The sequence below is a fragment of the Ambystoma mexicanum genome, chromosome 6q, assembly GCF_040938575.1.
Source record: "Ambystoma mexicanum isolate Mex_15411 chromosome 6q, UKY_AmexF1_1, whole genome shotgun sequence".
Lineage (NCBI taxonomy): Eukaryota > Metazoa > Chordata > Amphibia > Caudata > Ambystomatidae > Ambystoma > Ambystoma mexicanum.
In genome coordinates, this window is record NC_090937.1 from 485,913,386 (window position 1) to 485,932,901 (window position 19,516).

The 19,516-nt window shown below is 49.0% G+C and overlaps 1 protein-coding gene across 5 annotated transcripts in view; it reads left to right on the plus strand.

Moving 5' to 3' along the window:
• The window catches only part of CENPE (centromere protein E), a 2,471,681-nt gene that overhangs the window by 400,536 nt on the left and 2,051,629 nt on the right, over nucleotides 1-19,516 (plus strand). For all 5 annotated transcript variants that reach the window (XM_069630970.1, XM_069630968.1, XM_069630972.1 and 2 more), the window contains exon 12: nucleotides 103-228. In XM_069630970.1, coding sequence (XP_069487071.1) covers nucleotides 103-228 — 126 coding nt within the window. The remainder of the gene's footprint in view (nucleotides 1-102; nucleotides 229-19,516) is intronic.

Sequence of the window (19,516 nt, forward strand, 5' to 3'; positions counted from 1 at the left end):
TTTGAATGTAATTGCATAGTCCCAATGAAGTCTTCTCTCTTAAATACAGTCTGAAAATGTGGATCAATTCTGTAGTAACACAATTTATATCTAATGTTGCAGTTTGCTAGTACTGCTAAAAACATGAAGAACACTCCTCATGTCAATGAGGTGCTGGACGATGAGGCACTTCTCAAGAGATACAGACAAGAAGTTTTGGACCTGAAAAAGCAGTTGGAGGATTTGCAGGTAATGTAAAAATGCAGAGATAAGAAGACTGTATTTTAGGAGAGTTTATTTTGGGGTTCGACTGCATAGGGCCACGAAAAGGAAGTGCCTTACAGAATGGTAAGAAAACTCCAGTTGTTTTAAGCTTGTTCTAGGTTGATGTATTGTTATATGAAAATTGTGCTGGTTGGGGGTTCAAACCTTGCCAGCATTAAAAACAAATGCATATCTTGTGTGTTCTAGTTTTGCTTGTGGTTTGAAATTAAGGCTGGAATTCTTGCCAACAATGAATAATTATCTTTCAATGGATGGATTTCTCCCGTGGAATCCTAAATGGATTCCGACAGGGGGCATGGTGCGTCACGACTCGGATGTCGTCCCATCATGAGTCGACACAGTGCTTGTCGGCTTTGGCCGCAACATCGATCCTCATACCTATACGATGTTGTGATGCTGGAAATGCATCGGAGGGACAGGGCCTCCGTATCCTTTTCCTTTGCTACTTTTTATCGTCTGTTCTGTCGTGTTTTCTGCGCAGGAGTTCATGTGGGACTCCTGGTGGTGCAGCTCTCTTTTGGTTTGGTGAACGGACCAGTGGGATACCCTTATGGCACCCATGGGTGGGGGTACAACCCTGTGCCCCTAGTGTATGTTTTTGGGCACCTGTGGGTGGCCCGCAGAGCAGGGTATGGGCTGGTGGCAGCTCCATGCTGAATTTGACAGGTGCGCAGAGTATCCTCCATTTTGCGTATACCCTGGCCCTGCCATTGGGATCAGTTGATTCCTGATGGAAAACAAGATGGCCCCTGTGGCCTCTTGCTTTCTATTACCCATTACCTTGTTTTCCCAAAGTCCTGGGAAGCCCTGACTCTGTCCCTTCCCCCTGACTGGCTGTTGGATGGAAGTGCCATATATGGTGGTGTTGTGAAGGCCCGGCCAGACTAGCTGGAGCCTTCCCAGTGATGTATGTTGTGCGTACCTCCTGTGGGTGGGACCCGGTTGAATAGTGTGTGTGACGAATATGCATTCTGTGTTGTGGATGTCTAGTATCTGGTGGTTGACACAATGACTGAGAAAGCCCTGCCCGAAACCGGTATGAATGCAGCTTGGAGTGTTGAATGGCTCGGTACTTGTCCCAATACACATAACTTGTTGTGAGTGTCTGGAGAGAAGTGAATGGCCTGAATACCCCGTGTGCCTGATTGGCTGCCTGACTGCATGAATGCCCTTAGTCGTGATTGGATGCTTGAGTGTGACCCAACGGAATGAATGGGAGATCAACAGTATATCTGGGGACCTCTCACTGCTAGGAATCGTTTTCAGAAGCTGAAGTCTACTACGACGAGTAACTGGAGTAACTGAAGCTTGACCTTGAAGCCCCGCTGGACCAGAAGAAGTGCTGTTGCTCTCCTTCACAATCTGAAAGCTGCTGTGTCTCCAAGGACTGACCCAGAGAGGACCTGGTAAGGCGCCCTCTTCCCGAGCTACGAGGGACCATCGTGCACAGCTCATCTTTGCCAAAGCTCCCTGGTAGACAGACCTTCGACAGGCTGCCAACCCGAGACGGGGACTGCCGCGGAATCTCAGAGAAGCACCCAGACTGTTGTCCGCCACTGTCGACGACCGCCGTCGCCGACCGGAGCCGCTGTGCTCCCGTTTGCCTAAGAACTTAATTTGATCATCGGACGCTCTCGTCTGCATCGTCGCCCGCTTTATCCCGCTGGAGAAGGCCCGACCGTCGACGCGCTGAGGAGCATCCGCCGGTGGATTTCCCGTCACCTAAGGACCACAGAGACGCCGACGACTCGAAGCCCTTGCTGGGCCACAGTTCTTCATCATCTCTTTGCGGTCCACAACTATCGTCACCGAGGTGCCCCGCACGCCTCTTCCTTGCAGGACGCCAACGCTCTGTCGTCGACGAGCACCGCTAGGAACGAAGCTACCACTTCACCGCCGTAGTTCAACCTGTTCTCCGTCGGACGTTCGATGACCCGTGACGCCTGCCTTAAAGGGAGGGCACTCAAGAAGGGCCGTCGATTCCCCGACACTGAACGCGGAGTTCCTAGACACCTCTCGACGATCCGTGGCTCCTGCTTTAAAGGGAGTCACTCAAGAAGGATCGGTCGACGCATCTTCAGAAAACGCTACTCCACCAGGTACATTGGGGGGGTAAAACCTTAATAGGAGGAAATAAGACTATTGAACACATGGACTCGGCTCGTGCTATATATCTTTATTTACAGGTTGCCCAGGTTGGGGGGGGAGGGTCTCCACACAACTTTAATGAGATTTCATAACATTGGTGGTACCACTTTAGAATTGTATATATTAATCATTATTGACTTCCGAGTACAAAGTGCGTTATTGTGATCGTGTACATACCTTTGAATATTAATTATATTAAGACTGTGTTTTCAGTAATACAGTGTGTGGACATTCCTTTGTGGGGGTTCGGGGACTACACTGTACTTAAGAACCAGCCTGCATCACCTCCTGAGAAGCTAGGCCTTGATTGCTCGTCCATTGCTACCGTAATAGAGAATCTTGGCTGGGGTCTTCTGTGCCTCTCCTCTACCATATAGAGAGCAGAAGTACAGACACCCCCTACCAGTCTTTACAGACGTCACCACGCCCCATACCTCGGTTCGTTTTTTCCACACGCTCAGCACGCTGCTTGTTGGGAACAACCCTCTTGAGAGAAATATTTTCACAAATAACTTGACTTGTTTTCGATTGAATTTCGATGTGCTTGCCACTTCAGGCTTTTCTTTTGAGCTTGAAGTGCCTCTTCCCATGTGAAATACATAATGTAATCATTCACAGTGACAAGATAAGCATATTTAGTTATCTACATAAATCTGTGGGGGAAATACTGTTTTATGATCTGCTGCATTCATGGAGGAAAACAGCTTGTAATGGCCTTCATTGGGCTTTTAAGTTGCATTCTGTCCATCCAAAGCAGGCTGATGGAACACAACGTGCTTTCAACAAGACTTGGAAATATCTCACTCAGCTTTCACTAATAATCCACGGCATTGATAGCGGTCTCCCTGCGTGGAATTTCAACAGCTTTCTATTGGCATGTGCGTGATCTGATCACAGAAGTTACAGGGTTATATTCCTCCACCTTTTTTTCATTCAACACAATAAACTCAAACCTGGATTCAATGTAAATAGAAGTCCTCCTGCTACTTTAACACATCCCAAAACTTCATGTTATCCTTAGCATTTTTGTTAAGGTGGATTTCCAGAACTAGCACTGTGGAAGGGTTCTGATAGAACAACCTGATTAGGGCACCATGGTATGGTAGACTTTGGGAAGGTGTATAAGTAAACGCAGAAGGACACAAATATATTCACTTATTAGGCCTTTAACACAGCTGGTAAAATGTAAAATAATCACATAACCCCCAAACCAGACTTAATTCTGTGTTCTTCCCCCTTTCGTCGTACTGATGTGAATCTGTCCCACGGGAATGGGACAGGAGCTTTTTGCACAGCAAACATTTTATTTGATGGACCGTAGGGTGTGCTTGCCTATGCCCTCTGTTGAGCTGCCCCCACCCCAGTACGCCGCCCCCAAATCATCAGTAGTTTTAACTTGTCAACAGGACTGGAAGCCTTGCATTGCTGCAGTGCTTTTTTTCAGTCGCACGTACTGTCCGAACATTTTTGCTGATTTCTTCAATGCCGATTTTGACTCCTCACCGTCATACAGTCTTTGTATGTCTGTCAGGAGATTCCTGGCTGCCGACATGCAGTTTGTCTCAGAAACCTGGACCCAACCATGGCTGGTACGTCTACATGTTTGGGTTAGTCAGTGGAGGAACTTGTCCGGGTTGGGGGGATGGTCCCCCATTACCCCTGCCTTTTTGAGGAATTTGTTCTGAATCCACGCCGGAGGTCTTCATTCTCGTCTGGGTTAAGTAGACAACTTTTGACAGGCATGCTGCTGCTGCAACTCCTTTGCTGGGATCTTTACATGAGTGAGAGGGGTGGTGGGGGGTGGACCCAGGCCATAAAGGCTTTTACTGCCTCCAAGACCTCTGGCTCTGCTGGGCCAAGCACTGGTACTCATTCTGAGGAAGCAGGAGTTACTGGTGATGTTGCAGAGGGTGCTTTGTTACCTCCCGTGTCTGTTTGGGAAGATACTCTTTTTGCTGCTTTCTTCTCATAGACATCTTTGGGATACCCCTCTTTTTGCTTTTTGAACCCTGTCCTGACGTTTTGGATGTAAGCAAAGCCTTCTGCTTTACTTCTTTTGCCCTTTTACTCGTACTAGTCAGGAAACAGATCAATCCCTGAGACTGTCAGTACTGAGAGCTGTCTCTTTGTGCATGTCTTGTATTATTACAGTGAAGTGCAGTGGGGATACGTTGTATCCTTTATAACTGTTAGGGAGAATTCTCAGAAATGTGCCAATTCCCTCCACCTTGGAGACCCCCAGGAAATTTGCTGGATTTTGAGGACATGTTTTTTTTAACTTGGAGAGAGACTTTTTCCCACTCTCTCATGTATTTTAATGTGAATTTTACCTGTGTGTTTCTTTTGGTCATGGAGTCTGACAAACTCCATAGGCATCTTATGTTGCATTTTATCACACTGCACCTTCAGTGCAGTAGCACAGGGAAGTCTTCCAGATTTCCCCAAGGTTTAAATACCTTTCTCTGGGATAAACTACTGTGTGAAAGTGAAATTGACTTTACTTACCATTGTAACTTTCTAGATCCAGCACACACTACCTTACAATAGAGTGCTGAAGGGGTTACTTAGTATCCCGTTTGTCTAGCTTCTTATGTAACATGTCTTATTTTACCCTTTCCTCACTAAATGGCTGGTGGCAGTGGTTTAGTTTTGAACTACCATGGTTTGCATTTACCGCGGCTGTTCGCAGCTCCGGTAAAGCAACCGCGGGAGCCATCTTTTTCAAAATGGCGCAGAGCCATTTTTGACAAAATGGTCCCCGGTCTTCTTTTTTCGCCATGTCTTTGTGGAAAGGTCCAGAATTATTGGCAGAAAATGATTGTTGTGAGAAACAAGGCGCTCTGACAATTTGATGTGTGCAAGGGCTGCAGATTGAGGCAAAAGAGAAGGCAACATGCCAAAATTGCCAACAGTACATAAGTGAGACAAAATGGTGGTTTGCCTGATATCTGCACAAAAACACAATTCAAACTAAATTTAGCATGAGTTTTAATTGAAGAATTCTTGAACAGCCTAAGGCCTAAGGAACCGAAAAAGAGCTTGAAGAGGACGCCTGCTGCAACTCCTGGACTGTTGGTTTGCCCGGTGAAGCACTGCTGCAGTCCCGAAATGCCAAGTTCGCATCGACAGAGAAGCCCCTGCAAGGACGACTTCTCCCTTTTGAGGTGGTGGGACAATCAACTCAAATGTAAGCCACCTGGACATCCTCTCGGAGCTGGTTGAATTTCACAGAGTTGCTGCTGGAAAATGTAGAGCCAAGGAGAGGAACACCAGGTTGTGTGCGTTGCTTTTAAGCTGGCCTAGAGCTTTTGGAAGATCCTCTGGACTCCCAAGAAGCAGAACGGAACAAGCCTGAGCCCCCTCAGGGTGCGGGATCCCAGAAGCAAGGAAAGCCCACCTCAACAGGCAGGAACCGTGTTGTTGCTATTTGCGCTAGCCGCGAGAAGCTGAAATGCGAAACGTCCACTGAAAGTGAAGTTTGCCGGTTGCAAGTTTTGACCGTCCCAGTGCAGTGCAGGAGTCCCCCCCGACGTCCTCCCTCTTGTCCCCACGACTGAGGCCCAGGAACAGTGAGATCTGCAGAGCTGTAAAGGAACAGAAATCATCAGCTGCATCTTTTCCTAATTTCTAAGGTACTGTAAAACAAGTCTAAGAGAACTTGCCTCTTAATGTGGAAGTGCTTGTAACTTCTACAACTCAAGTCTGATCAGCTTGTGGTCCTACATTTGATTCTTCTTTTTATCAAAGACTCCTAAGAACTTGTGCAAAGATCTTTCCATTTACTTACCAGAAATGCTTCATCCTTTCCAAGACTTTTGGCCATTGACTTTGGCTTAGCCTATTTAATATTATGACTCTTCTAAGCGGATCTGAAAGTATTTGGCCTGCTTCAGAATATTGGTGATCTCTTGTTTTCTAATAACCTTTGCCTTTTACCAACTTTTAAGAGTGTTCTGAATGCCAACAATATTATTATTATTATTATTATTATTATATTAATCTCCCCAGCACCCTTGTTATTGAAGTCACCTGTGGGTGTAGGTTGTCTGTGGGCCATCCCAAAAGGGTCTTGTCTGATTCAGAAACTCAGAGTGTACAGTATTGAAGTGTATTTGTGTTACTATTCTATTGCTCCCTTCTAAAGAAGGCTTTATAACTGACTGATAAATAAATGAATAGTTATTTATGCAAGAAACCTTGAGTGTAAGAGTTTATTTGAATACCTGTAACTGTGAATCTTTGTGTAACTCCACTACTGCTCACATTTCCCCTCTTGAGATAAGCCTGGCTGCTCAACATGCTACCAAAACTGTGTAGTACAAGCTTGTACCAAAGGTTGGGTTGCCTATACCTGTAGTCAGAGTTGCTTGTAGTGTTCCCAGAGGGTACTGCATTCAAACTTTGCCTAGCAATAACCTTATATATAACAGCTATTTGGTTACTTTTACAATGTACCCAAGGCAAGCTTGTGGCAGCAGTGATATTTTTGCCACTTTGGAACATTTTACTTGTGTACGTTTCAACTTACAGCGAATGGCTACTAAAGGCGGCTAGTGGCCTAAGATGGCTGGGCCACAAGGTTTTTCTCTTGTTCTCTGGCCTTCTTCCTGCCTTCTTGGGTCAGGAAATGCCTTATATGGAATACCCTTTCCTGGGGAAAGCTGTGGCTGTGGCATTCACAAGCTAAGGACTGGTTTGTTTGTGGTCAGGTGAAAGGGTTGAGAAGTGCAAGTCCCAATCCACATCATGAGGCCTGAATGTCTGTTGCTGGGCAGATGTGGGCAGTGGCTATCCGGGATTGGGTAGCCATGCTGATGTTGTGTGCTGCCGGGCCTGGAGGCCCTGCCCCCTTAAGAGGAAGCATAAAAGGCATCTGGCGGGCCGCCATTGTGGAGTAGCTGCTTTTGTGCTCTGTTTGGCAGTGTTTGGCAAGGTGGGTCTGTGCCGGGGATCAAATGAATCTATGATCCTGGCCAGATCGGGTAATGATGCAATGTGGAAATATTCCTGCCTCTAGCATCTACTGCAGGAAAAACTTGATATGCATCCAAAGAACAACGCCCCAAACATTAAGGTATCAGGAACCATGTCATTTTTGCTACTGACTTTACGTAAAGACCACGTTTTTAAAATCTGATATGAAAATTGAAACCTAGCCGTATCCTGTGCTAATTGTCTGGATGAAGCCAGGAACCTATATGATCGAGCGCCAGAGACCAAAGCTATTGGTTGTGCTCGGGTGGGGAGTTTGACTAGGGGTGATCCACAAGCTATCGGGCATCCCCAGGCAAACCACATGACACTCCACTGCCCGACCAAAAGGATGCCTGTGGAGTTTCAGACTCCACCAAAGCAAACCGAGTTCAATTCACATAATACATGAGAGAGTGGGGAAAAAGGGTCTTAGTCTCTCCAGGTAAAAATCAAAAAGTCCTAGAGTCCAGCAAAAGTTCTGGGGGTTTCTAAGGTAGAGGGGAATTAGCACATTTCTGAGAATTTTCCCTAACACTCTCTTCCTATGGTTTGTGCTGTCCATGACATGGTGTAGCCTCTGCAGGTTCCATGAGGTATTAAGCCTAGGGACATACCCAGTCTGTTCGCCAGCACTGCCATTAGAATTTTGCAATCCCGGTTCACCATTGATAGCGGTCTACATGATCTGCAACTCAGAGGGATTCTCCCTGGCTTCAGGATTGGTACTTTAATTGATTGTTTCAGGCTGTTTTGCAGTACTCCTTGGTTATGTGCTTCCGTGTAGACTTCCAGCAGTCTAGGGGCTAGTGTTTCGATATACACTTTGTAAAATTCCCCTGGGAGTCAGCCTGGTCCCGGGGTCTTAGCCGTTGGGAGTTCCCTAATTACTTCCCGGATTTCGTACCGTTAGTGCGGCGTTCAATTCAGAAGATTGTGCCACTGTTAGTTTTGTCTGCAGTTGGGCTAGTGTGTCGACCACATTTTGGTTCACTTCTTTCGTGTTCGCGGAATATAGGCATTTGTACAATCTGCCAAACACCTCATTGATGCCATATTGTGTCCCGTCTATGTCCCCGATTTCATCCGTTACGGCACTTATTATGTCCCTGTGTTCTTTGCGTTTTCAGAACCATGCCAGCTGTCTCTCTGGTTTGTCCCCCTCTGCCTGTAGTCTCTGTGTATTTTGCAAAGTCCAGTCTGCCCAGTCTTTCCCATTCGCCAATGCACTTTTGCCTCAGTTTTATTAGCTCTTCTGGCTCTTCCCCTGCTATTTCTCCAATACTTTTCATAAGCGCTATGTCGTGCTCAGTCACTTCTAGGCTGTTTAATATTTCTTTTCCAAGGCCTCCCATCGTCCCTATCGCTGCCCCCCGTACGACTACCTTAAATGCATCACATATGGTGCTTGCCTGTGCCATGCTGCCCATGTTAGAGGCGAAGTAATCTACGACATGTTCGCCCAAGTAATCATTAAAGGTGTCCAGTTTTGCGACTGACCTCAGCCACCAGGTTTGTATTCTAGGTCTCTGCTGTGTGCCCTGCCATGTTGCTATTGGGGTGTGTCATCAGAAAGCACCATGGCCATATAATCTGTTTGTGCAAAATCTCCAAAATGCTCTCTTCCTGTGAAAATGTAATTGATTTGCGTGTGTACCCCGTGTGAAGCCAAAAAAAGTGTGAATGTACCAGTGTTTCTCAATGTGTTTCTCGCCAGACATCTGCCAGTCTGAGGTCCCGCAGGAGGGCGCCAAGGGTTTTGGCCGGCGGTGCAGGCTTCTTGTGTTTCCTATCTGCCCTGTCCAGGGTAGGATCTAGAGTACTGTTGAAGTCACTGCCCCAAACCCATGTGGAATCCCTGTACGAGGGGAGCTTGGTATATACTGACTTGAAGAAGGCCGTAGTATCATGGTTCAGGGCGTACGTGTAATGAAGCAGATATCCCTGTTTTCCAGTAGCCCATGTACTAAAATCCGTCTCACCTCGTCCTTCGTGTTATAGTGGCTGAAAGGGGACAGTAGGTGCCACCCAAATGAGGACTCCCCTAGCGTACGCAGAGTAGGGCGAGCCATACTTTTTTCCTCCCCATTTCTCAGCCAACACAGCTTGTCTGTTTGTGATGAGATGTGTTTCCTGCAACATTGCCACTGATACCTTTCCTGATAAGATAGGCATGCACCCTCAACCTCTTGATACAGTTGTTAAGGCCCCTTGCGTTCAAGTAATTACTTGCAGCCCGCTGGTTCCCATAACAGATTTCAAAACCAGGGCCACCAGTTTCCCACTGCCCTACCACCCCACTTGAAGGGAGTCAGACCCTTTAATCTTGTCCACCACTGCGTATTGTCCGTCCCATCCGTGGTCGTCGTATTGCAACATGTCACATAACCCAACATTTCCCTCGTGCCATGCCAGCGGTGTATTCCCCCTTCCTGCCGCACAGCCTGCGACGGTAGCGTTTGTTCCAAAAAGGCATCCCACAACTCTGGGCGCTATTTCAAGCCCGCCTTCCCTTCGTTATATAACAACTTCAAAAACCTCCCAACAGTAAGTTCAAACTTTAAACAATAGCCCAGCGGTGCTTTGCCTGCTCAGGCCCAGCCGGTTCTCCTGTACCCGTCTCCACCCTCTCAGGTAACGTGCAACAGCTCGATACCTTGAACACAGCATCTTAAATTGCATTTGGGGCGTGAGGCAGTCCTTAGCAGCAGCGGTCTCTTGGGCACCTTACCCTACCCTGTGCCCTAGTTCCACCCACTCCCGCATTTTGCTTCCAGATTCTCACGTCCTCATTTTCCCAGACACGCAGGAAGCGAAGCATCTGCATGCTGAGTAGACTATCTTCGCCTGTGTCTCTTGCTACGGGTTGGCATGGCCGATGGCCAGGAGCTGCGGTATTCAGAGTCCACCCGGGATTGTGCTTCCCCAGTGCTGTCAAAGAGCGACCTTGCATTGTGCAGTCACTTCAGTTTGGCCGTATATATTAGCATGTACTGCATGTTTGCCTGGCGTAAACGTTCCTTGGTAGGGCCAAACATCGCCCTGCACCGTTGGACCAATGCAGTCTAATCAGGGTAAATTGGCAATTTCGAAGATTCGCTGGTGATAGTACCCCCCTCTCTAGAGAAGGCATGGATCCTTTCTCGGCCCTTGTAGCTCATGATCCTCGCTATTATGGTTCTCTAAGGAGGGCTCGGTGGGGATCTCTTCGCCAATGACCTGTGTGCTCTCTCGACAGTGAATCCTTGTGTGAGGCGGACCTCCTGCAGGAGCGTTTTCTCTCTGTAGGATGTGGGGTCCCTACCCTCTTCCCCTTCAGGGAGACCGAGAATCCGAACATTCTTTTGTGTCCTGCCTTCCACATCCTCTGTTCAGTGCTCCATTATTTTTACTCGTGCGAGCACATCTGCTACCTGGCCTTGGGTGGTAGTGATGGTGGTATCTTGCACTCTGATTTCCGCGGTGTTTGGGCGATCTGCCAGTGCACGCACAACCTGGCGCAGCAGGCTGACGTCCACCATGACCGCATCAATTTTGTGCTCCAACGCAATCTGCAAAGCTGCTATTGCTGCCAGGATAGGGCCCTCTTCCTGCTGCTTCACATGCAGCGTCATGGTTGTCTCCTGTGTTCTCCAGCGGTTTTGCATAGTCTCCTACCTTGCTTGCATAGGCTTCCATTACTGTTAGTACGGCCTTCCCTTTGCGACCACTGTCAGGTATCTGGAGTCTGTGTTTGTGCCTGGTTGGCGTTATCACGGTTAGTCAGCGCAACATGTCCCCAGTCCCAGGAGTTTCGTGAAGCACTCCCGGGTCAGCCCCCCACACCCAACTTGTGTATGCAGGCTTAGGAGCGATTTGCCTGTGTGGGTTTATAATAGGGGGCGGGATCTGCAGGCTAACTTCAGTGCAGCTCCCTTTGATAGGGCCCAGGGGAGGTTGGGTTGGGGGAGTGTTCTGCCAGTGAAAGCAGGAGTTGGCCGGTTCTGTTGATGTCTGTAATGCTGTGGCTGCCCCTGCCCTGAGGAGACCTTTGGGCCAGTTCTGTTGGCTGGGGCTATCTGTAAGGGCCCCCTTGCCTCTACAGAGCTGTTCTTCCTTGAAAGGGGTGCCTTGTATGCTGTTGCGGCTGGTTTCCTTTGTCATGCTCTACCAGTCCTCTGCGGTTATGACTGCCAACCCCCTACCTTTCATGCAGCTTGCTCCCTTCTCCCTATGCCTCATGTCACCAACTACAATGTGCGAGGGTTAGGGGCCTCTTGGTGCATCCCTTCAGTAGGTTGCAGTCAAGACCTGATCTCAGTTGAAGTCCAGCAAGCAGGGCGAGGTGGGGTGATGGAGTACCCACCCGTCTCCAGGCTCAGAGTATGCTGCTATGGGTGTGGGCATCTCAGGCTCCAGCCTGCCCGTTATGGATGGGTCTCCCCCCCCCCCCCCCCCGTGATGCCTCACGGGCCGGCACAACTCTTACCTTCTTGTTCTGCCGGCTGTATTGCTCTGGGTGCCCGATGCCAGGTGTGGAGGTTTCAGGACAGTGTTGGGCACAGCCAACGCCACCCGGATGGGTCTTTATTTCCGACCGCACCCCGGTCTGCCCGGTGGATGCCAGCACTGCCGTGTCTTCACCTCCACTCCCGGTTGTCCCGGTCCGCTGTAGGGAAGGGAGAGGGTCCTCTTTTCCGAACGCTGCTGCATCCAGTCTGCGCGCCTCGCTGGGCAGCAGCTGATCCACTTCGGAGGCAACCAATATTTATTTGGCACGGGTGGCAAAAGTTCAGGAAGCCGATCGGGTCTCAAGAACCCCTTGTTTCAAGTCGGCACTTAGATCATATGGCACCCTGGGTGCTTTGACGCCGAAAGCTGTGCGTAGTTCGGAGGTTAATTTGCTGTAGGCAGGATCATGTCAGGATTATATGCGTGCAGCCACGGAAGCTCTGGCGATCTGTCTACATGGTTTGCCCCGCCTTATACTCCCCTCAGTCAGGAGGGTTAGTGAGGTTCAGGCATTGTGCTGTAAGCCCGCCATTCCTGCATTATTTTTGGGGCAAAAGTTTCCCTTCAAGTCAGACCTGGCTTTCTTCCGAAAGTTGTTTGAGTTCTACCTTTCTCAGTTCATAGATATACCGCCACCACACCCCTCTAAGGAGAAGCAGCAGTTCCACTGTTTAGATCCCAGAAGAGCCTTGAGCTTTTTCATCGGTAGGACGTCTGAGTTCAGAAAATATGACCAGGTGTCCGTAGCCCATTCATTATCCCGCAAGGGTCTGGCTGTAACTAAGCAGACTCTCTCATTGGATTATTCTTTGCATCGCAGAATATTTCCAGTCTGCAGGCAGGGAGCTTCCTCCTGACATAAGGGCACACTCGACAAGAGGGGTCTCCGCTTTTACAGCCTTCCTGAGAGGGGTTCCCATTAGGGGCATCTGTCGTGCGGCCACATGGTCATCCTTGCACACTTTCACCAGGCACTATTGTCTGGATGTTGCCCGCATTGCTGATGCACGTTTTGGTAGGCCAATTCTGCAAAATCTGCTACTGTAGCACTTTCTGCCTGCCTCCATTGTCCTTACTGCTTGGGGAGTCTATCAGATGAGGAATCTGCAGGAAAAAGCAATCTATTGAAGGAGAAATTAATTACCGTAATGTTCTTTCTATGGATTCTTCTTCCGCAGATTCCTCATCCCCCCCCTCCCATCCATCACCGCTCAGAAAGTTCTTACGACTTGACGCATCTGTTTAAGCTAAGGGATGTCTGGTGTTAGCTCGAAAGTGGCAGCTTCTATTGGGCTAGTCTCTTGTTCACCCCCCCACCAAATAATCGTTCCATTTTAGAATTCTGCAGGGTCTTCCGGTTGGGATGTTTCCCATTGTTGCTGGTTAGCCTTGCCTCCCATTGTTTTCCTCTGCAGCGTTCAAGCACGAGGGAAAAGGAGGCACTGAGGTATGGGGCGTAGTGACGTGGTGTGTATGTATGCAATGCCTGATGTCATGTCAGCTGACGGCTGAGTCGAGGTCCACTACGCCCCGTAGTCTAGTGAGGGCTGGATAAGATTATCAGATGAGGACTCTGCAGGAGAAGAATCCATAGAAAGAACATTACAGTAAGTAATTGCTCCTTTGAAATAGTTAAGCATTGTACAAAGCCCTCACTAGACCCTGAGATGCCAGCAACTTTCGGGAAATCCAAGGCAATCTACACGTTTTTCATTGGAAAAAAAGACAAAACCCCATAGATCATTGAATTAACCTTGCCCCGCTGTTGGTGGCCCTGAACTCCAGCATGCACACTGCCCATTTGGATGAAATTCTCTTCACCTACCCTGCCTCCCAATCCTCCACCCAGACCTCCTAAAAATGCTGGCCTCTCTCATACTGACCTCCTACTCTTACGATCTGCCCGGCCTCCATCATTAAACAATTGATGGTCCTCCTGCTCAAAACACTCTTCTGCATCATAAATGCCTCTCTCCCTGAAGGGCCATTCTCAGACGCCTTCAAAACTGGTGTTTCCTCTTTTGGAGAAAAAATAAACATAAACCCAGACGACTCGGCCAACTATGGGCAGAATATGAACCTCCCCTTTATCGGCAACATGTTCGAAAAAATAGTTGCTACACAACTGCTTGCCAGAATCGAGCTACACCTCTTAAACAGTCCGAAGTTCAGCACTGAGATAGCCATCATACAGGTGTTAGAGGATACCCTCAAATCCTGGATAAGGATTGCTCATGCCTCCTTGACCACTCTGCTGCATTAAACCACCACATCCTCTTCCCCCTCCTTATCTCCTTATCAACAGGATGGAATTCACCGGCACTGTCCTGAATTGGTTTACCTCCTACCTGTAGGGCAGACAGCAGGCTGTCCAGATGAATGCGTTGTAGTCCAACAGGTTCCCAGTCCCTTAAGGCCCCAACTTTTTGCTGATCCTCTTTAACCATGACATGGTGCTTCTGGGGTACTCTCCGCAAAGATCCTCAGACATTCCCCCAATACGCAGACAAAATCCATGTTATACATGAGTAAAAAGCCCACAGGACACCCATCTGCGATTACCTAGCCATCAGCCATTGCTGAATGCTGACACAAACGCAACACCTGCAAAACCAAATTCTTTGGCATACATTCCCTGCTAAACAACTCATCCAATAATGTGTCAATGATATGTGCCTAAAGGGTTTGATCCACAAATCTCAGATTTAGCAAAAACCTTAAGCATCACCATTGACAGCAGGGAGTCTTTCCAGAGACACCCAGCCAAGAATGCCTAAATGCTCAGGCTTCAAATCTCCACCTTTAGCAAATCCAAACCCTTTATCCCGCCACAGGACTTGTAGTGCAGGCCCTTGCGATCTCGCATATTGATGGGGGGGGGGGGCGTTCTGAGTGGGCTTGCAGCCGCATACCTGGCTCTCCTAAAGACAGTCCTCACCGCAGCACACCTCATACCTTCTAAGAAAGTGGAATCTGCGTGTTCTTGCATTTGCAGCTGTGCTTAAAAATTTGGCTTTTCCCTCTATCCATCTATATAGGTTCTTCCCTCTGTCCAGATAACTTGCTTCTAGGTGTCGTGCTTTCTGCTGTATGATGTAACCCTTCCTGGACACCTGACTCTAGATTGTTGCATTGAGGTGTGGTTGTAGTTGGTGTTGTGCTGTGTATCTCCTCCCTCTGTCCCCCCTCCCTTCTCTAAGCACTCCCTCAGTGGTGCTCTCAATCTCCCCTATCTTCTCTAATTGCTAGTCTATCACCTATCCTATCCCTCTGTCGAAGTCTGAAAGGAAAAAGTTCAAGAGGGATCTCCTGGTCACCGTCAACGCTTCTTCCAGGCAGACTTTCACTTGAATCCTCTTTGTTGTTCCCCCATTCTGGACCTTTGGATTCCCTTATGGTCTCTGTGCGCTCCCCTTTCTCCTACTCTACCATTAATGGTGGCACCCATTGGGTGGTACTCTTGGCATCCTTCCTGTCCTCTAGGATCTACCTAAATGGCACGGTCATGGTCCAGGGTTCTCAGCTAACCTCTTCCTTCTTGATAGGCGTTGAACGTCTCATCAACTTCCTCCCCTCTCCTGCCACTCCCCTTTCTGCCACCTCTGATGGGTGTACCATACTACTGTATGCCTCTCGGACGACCTTTAAAAAGTGGCAACCAGCTCCACTTAGCTACCCTCCACTCTTGTTCTGCCGTCAAACACTCCTCTGACATCTGCCACCTCCTTGAAGATCTCAACGTTGAGATCCTCGCTCTCACTGAGATGTGGTTCACTGCCAGTTCTCCTCCCCGAGGGTTACAAGATCTTCCTTAAGCCCAGGCATAACGGGCCTGGGGCGGATTGTCCCTGATCTTCCCCAAGTGGGTCCCTGCTACTGTCGTACCCACTCAGGCCTACTCTTTCAAATGCCTTGTCTGCAGGCTTGGTGTCTCTCCTGGCCTCTTTGACTCTGGCCACCTTCTACAGGCCCTCTGGCCAGGTCTCCCACTTCCTCTCAGAATGGGCTGACCACACCTTTTCCCTCCTGACCTCCTCCTCCAAGCTACTCTTCCTCTTAGGCTTAGATATTCTCCTCTACTCCCCTGATGCACCCTCTGGGCTCTTCAGCAACGTCTGACTCTTTCCCTCTCCATTCTTCCCTTCGGTCCGACGCACTCAGCCGAACACACCTTGGATGTTCTCATCTCTTCAGACATCCCCATCTCCAACCCTCTCATTACTCCTCTCCTGGTCTGATCATGCTCTCCTGTTCTCTCACCTGGACCTCATGGGTCCCTCGGCTAAGCCCCCACCAGCACTGCCAGCCTCCTCTGTCATTCGACCTATGAAGCGGGTGTCCGTTGCCACCTTCACTCCCCCTCCTACTCATTCCACTGACTTTCACTCTGACACAGCCCTTACTAATCTTCAACTCCATCTGCAACACTCTGGACATCCTTGTTCCTGTCGTGAGGTTCTGCATGAAACCTGCCTCCAAGTGCAACTCATGGTATGACTACGACATGGCCGCTCTGAAACAAAATGTAGAGCAGCTGAGCAGAAGTGGCAGGCTTCAAGGAAATCTTCTGACAAACTGGCCTGCCGCCTGCTCAAAGGCAATGCAAACTCCATCTGCTTGATGATGGCCTATATCCAAGCCTGCCTCTCTGTGGCCACTACCACGGCTGAACTTTTCAAAATCTGCAAGGAAGTTGCCAACCCTACTGCAGTCTCTACTTCTCTTCTGCCTTTCCTGGCCCCCTGCACTTCTATGGCCTATGACTTTATTTCTAAAACTCAGGACATCTTGTTCTCACTCTCCTATACTCCACATACTTCTCCTGCTCCCGCTGACAGGTCTCCTTTGCCCCTGATCCTCTTTTTCTCGAACACCTGAGGAGGTTTCTAGACAAGTCAGCTATATGAAAGTCTCATCCAAACAGGTGCTCTCATGCTTTTCCAGAACTATCAAGGGCAACATTGTCTTCTTTACCCCTGCCTTGGCCGATTTCTGCAATCACTCCTTTGTCACTGGATTCGTCCCCTCACTCAATCACTCCCTTGTGCACCCTCTCCTCAAAAAGTCTCCTGCCGACTTTTCCGGCACAGCAAACCACTGTCCTATCTCCATTACCCCCTTCCTGGGCAAACTCTTAGAGAAGCTGGCCATCTCCCAGCTTATCCACCACACTGAATCTGTTGGATGTCTCCACGACCACCAGTCTGGCTGCAGAGCTGCCAGAGTCACAGAAACTGTTCTCCTGGACACCCGTAAGACTTGCTCTCTAATCCTGATTCCAGCTCTCCTTCCGTTCTCATCCTTCTTAACCATTCCTCTGCCTTTGATAAGGCCACTCATGCCACCCTGATAAATCGGCTCTGTGATACCCTTGGCATCACAGACCTGGCTCTGGACTGGTTCACCTCCTTCCTCTCGGACCGAACTTCTCAGGTGCAATGTGCCCTTTTTTTCTCCACCATCTCGTACTCCACCTGCTGTGTCCCTCTATCCTCTCACCTTGGTTTTCAACATCTACCTTGCACCTCTAGCCCATTTGATCTCTGCCTGATCTCCTAACTTCAAGTGTTTTGCGGATGACACTCAGCAATCCTTCAAGCGTTCCTCCTTTGCCTCCTCTTCCTCTCTCATTCCGGACTGAGTGCCTGCTACTGAGGCATGGTGCGCTGCTAATTATATCTTCTTTAATGCCAGTAAGACAGAGATCCTTCTCATTGTGAGGCAAATATCCTTGGTTCATCTTTGACTCCTCTCTCTCTCTCTCTCCTTCTGTCCTCACATCCTGGACCTTGCCATGAAGGCCCACTTTCATGTGCACCTCCTCAGAGGCATTCTTCCTTTCCTCACCTTCCCCCAGAAACTGTCTCCAGAGCTTCTGGTCCTCTTCATGCTGGACTACTGCACCAGCCTCTTCCTCAATCTTCTGAACTCCTCCCTTCAACTAATCCAGGAGAGGACTGCAAGACTTATTCTTGGCCTCAAGCCCAGGGACTGCATCTCTCCAGCCCTAAAATCTCTCCACTGGATCCTGGTTGCTTTGAGGATCAAGTTCAAAACACTCTGCCTCATCCCAAAAGGCTTTCTCGGGCCTGGGACCCTGCTACATCCAACTCTCTCTCTCTCCCTAAAAACCTCCCTGCTAGAGCCCTTTGGTCGTCTAGCTCTGAATCTCTGCAGATCAGACGCTTTTCCAAGCATAGAGAGGGGGGTAGATCTCTCTCCACCGCAGGTGGCTCCCTCTGGAATGGCCTCCCTGCCCCTCTAGGACTTGAGCCGGATCTCCTTAAGTTCTGGAAGCTTCTCAAGACCTTCCTTTTCTCTCGTCCTTACCTCCCCCTGTTAATGTCCCCATTAGCCTCTTGACTGGCTGGGAATCGTACAGAAATGTGTATATATATATATATATATAATTTAGAGTATAATATCAATATGGGGGGTGGGGGTGCCGGGGTCTCCCCCCCGCATATATATGTGGTGTAAAGGGTTAAAAATTAAGTCGGCATTTTCGTCCGTCGCAATAATCACATAGTTCTGACTGGCTGCTTGGTTCCTTCAGAGACTTACAGGGAGCCAGGCCCCCCCTATTTCAGTCTACCCCTTAACTTGTTTGCCCCTACTCCCCCCCGCCCACTTATCCATCTCAACCTGCACTTGCCCTTTTGGGCCCCTCCATCTGCACTAGCCGGGCTGGGCCTGCACTCTTGTAGCCCTTCCAGCCCCTTATCTAGCTTGTGAACCTTCCTTCCCCTGCACACTGCTTTCCCCTGGCTCTGTCCACCTGGCCTCCCCTGGCACTCTTTTCTCACAGGCCCTTCCCCCCCTGACGGCATCCCCTCTCCCCTCTCTCTCCTGCACTTCTCTTTACTGCACTTGCACGATCCGAATGTCACAAGCCCTAGTAGGATCGTTTTCTTGTTTTGTCTTCCCTTTTCCCCCATCCTCTTGTCTTGTTGCACCTTGAAAAACATTGTGCATAGGCGCATTATAAATACCCAATACATAAATACATTACTGCTGTTGTGAAAATTAGACTGAATCACCCTTGTCTTAAGCAAATGACATTGGTTTTCTTACCAGGCCATAGTGTTCAAGACTGAATGTTTCGTCTACAAAGCAGGCACGAGTAGCACACCAGCATACCTAGCAGCTAAGCTCTACATATCTAGTGCTGCACCCTCTGCGTGAAGCACATCGACCAACTAGCTTGAATCTCAACTTGCCGGCAAAAGCAGTTGTTCTCTGGAAACTTTTTCCACAGCCAGGGGGCCCAGAGCAGCTCAGCGTTGGCTCCGTCTGGCACTTCTACACACCTCGCACAACAATTTACATTGAGAGTACATATAGCAGCGCCGTGCCAGTGACCTCTGATCCTTTTTTCCTCGCACTGTTCGGTAATCGGAAACGCAATCGTCGAGCGTAACCTTTTTCTCCGACACCATGCCTAATCCGTCAAAGGCCTCTGGATTGATGCTGTGTGCAGATTGCGACTGATGGGTTGGTCTCGGATCTGGATCTGTTTATACTGCTTGGGCGAAGACCAAAAGACTCAGAACTGCCTGCCGTGACAGTCCATGCACCCGAGGGCCCTCCCGGAAAGGGCGATGAAGATATATTAATCTTTGCTAAACAAGGCGAAGGGTGA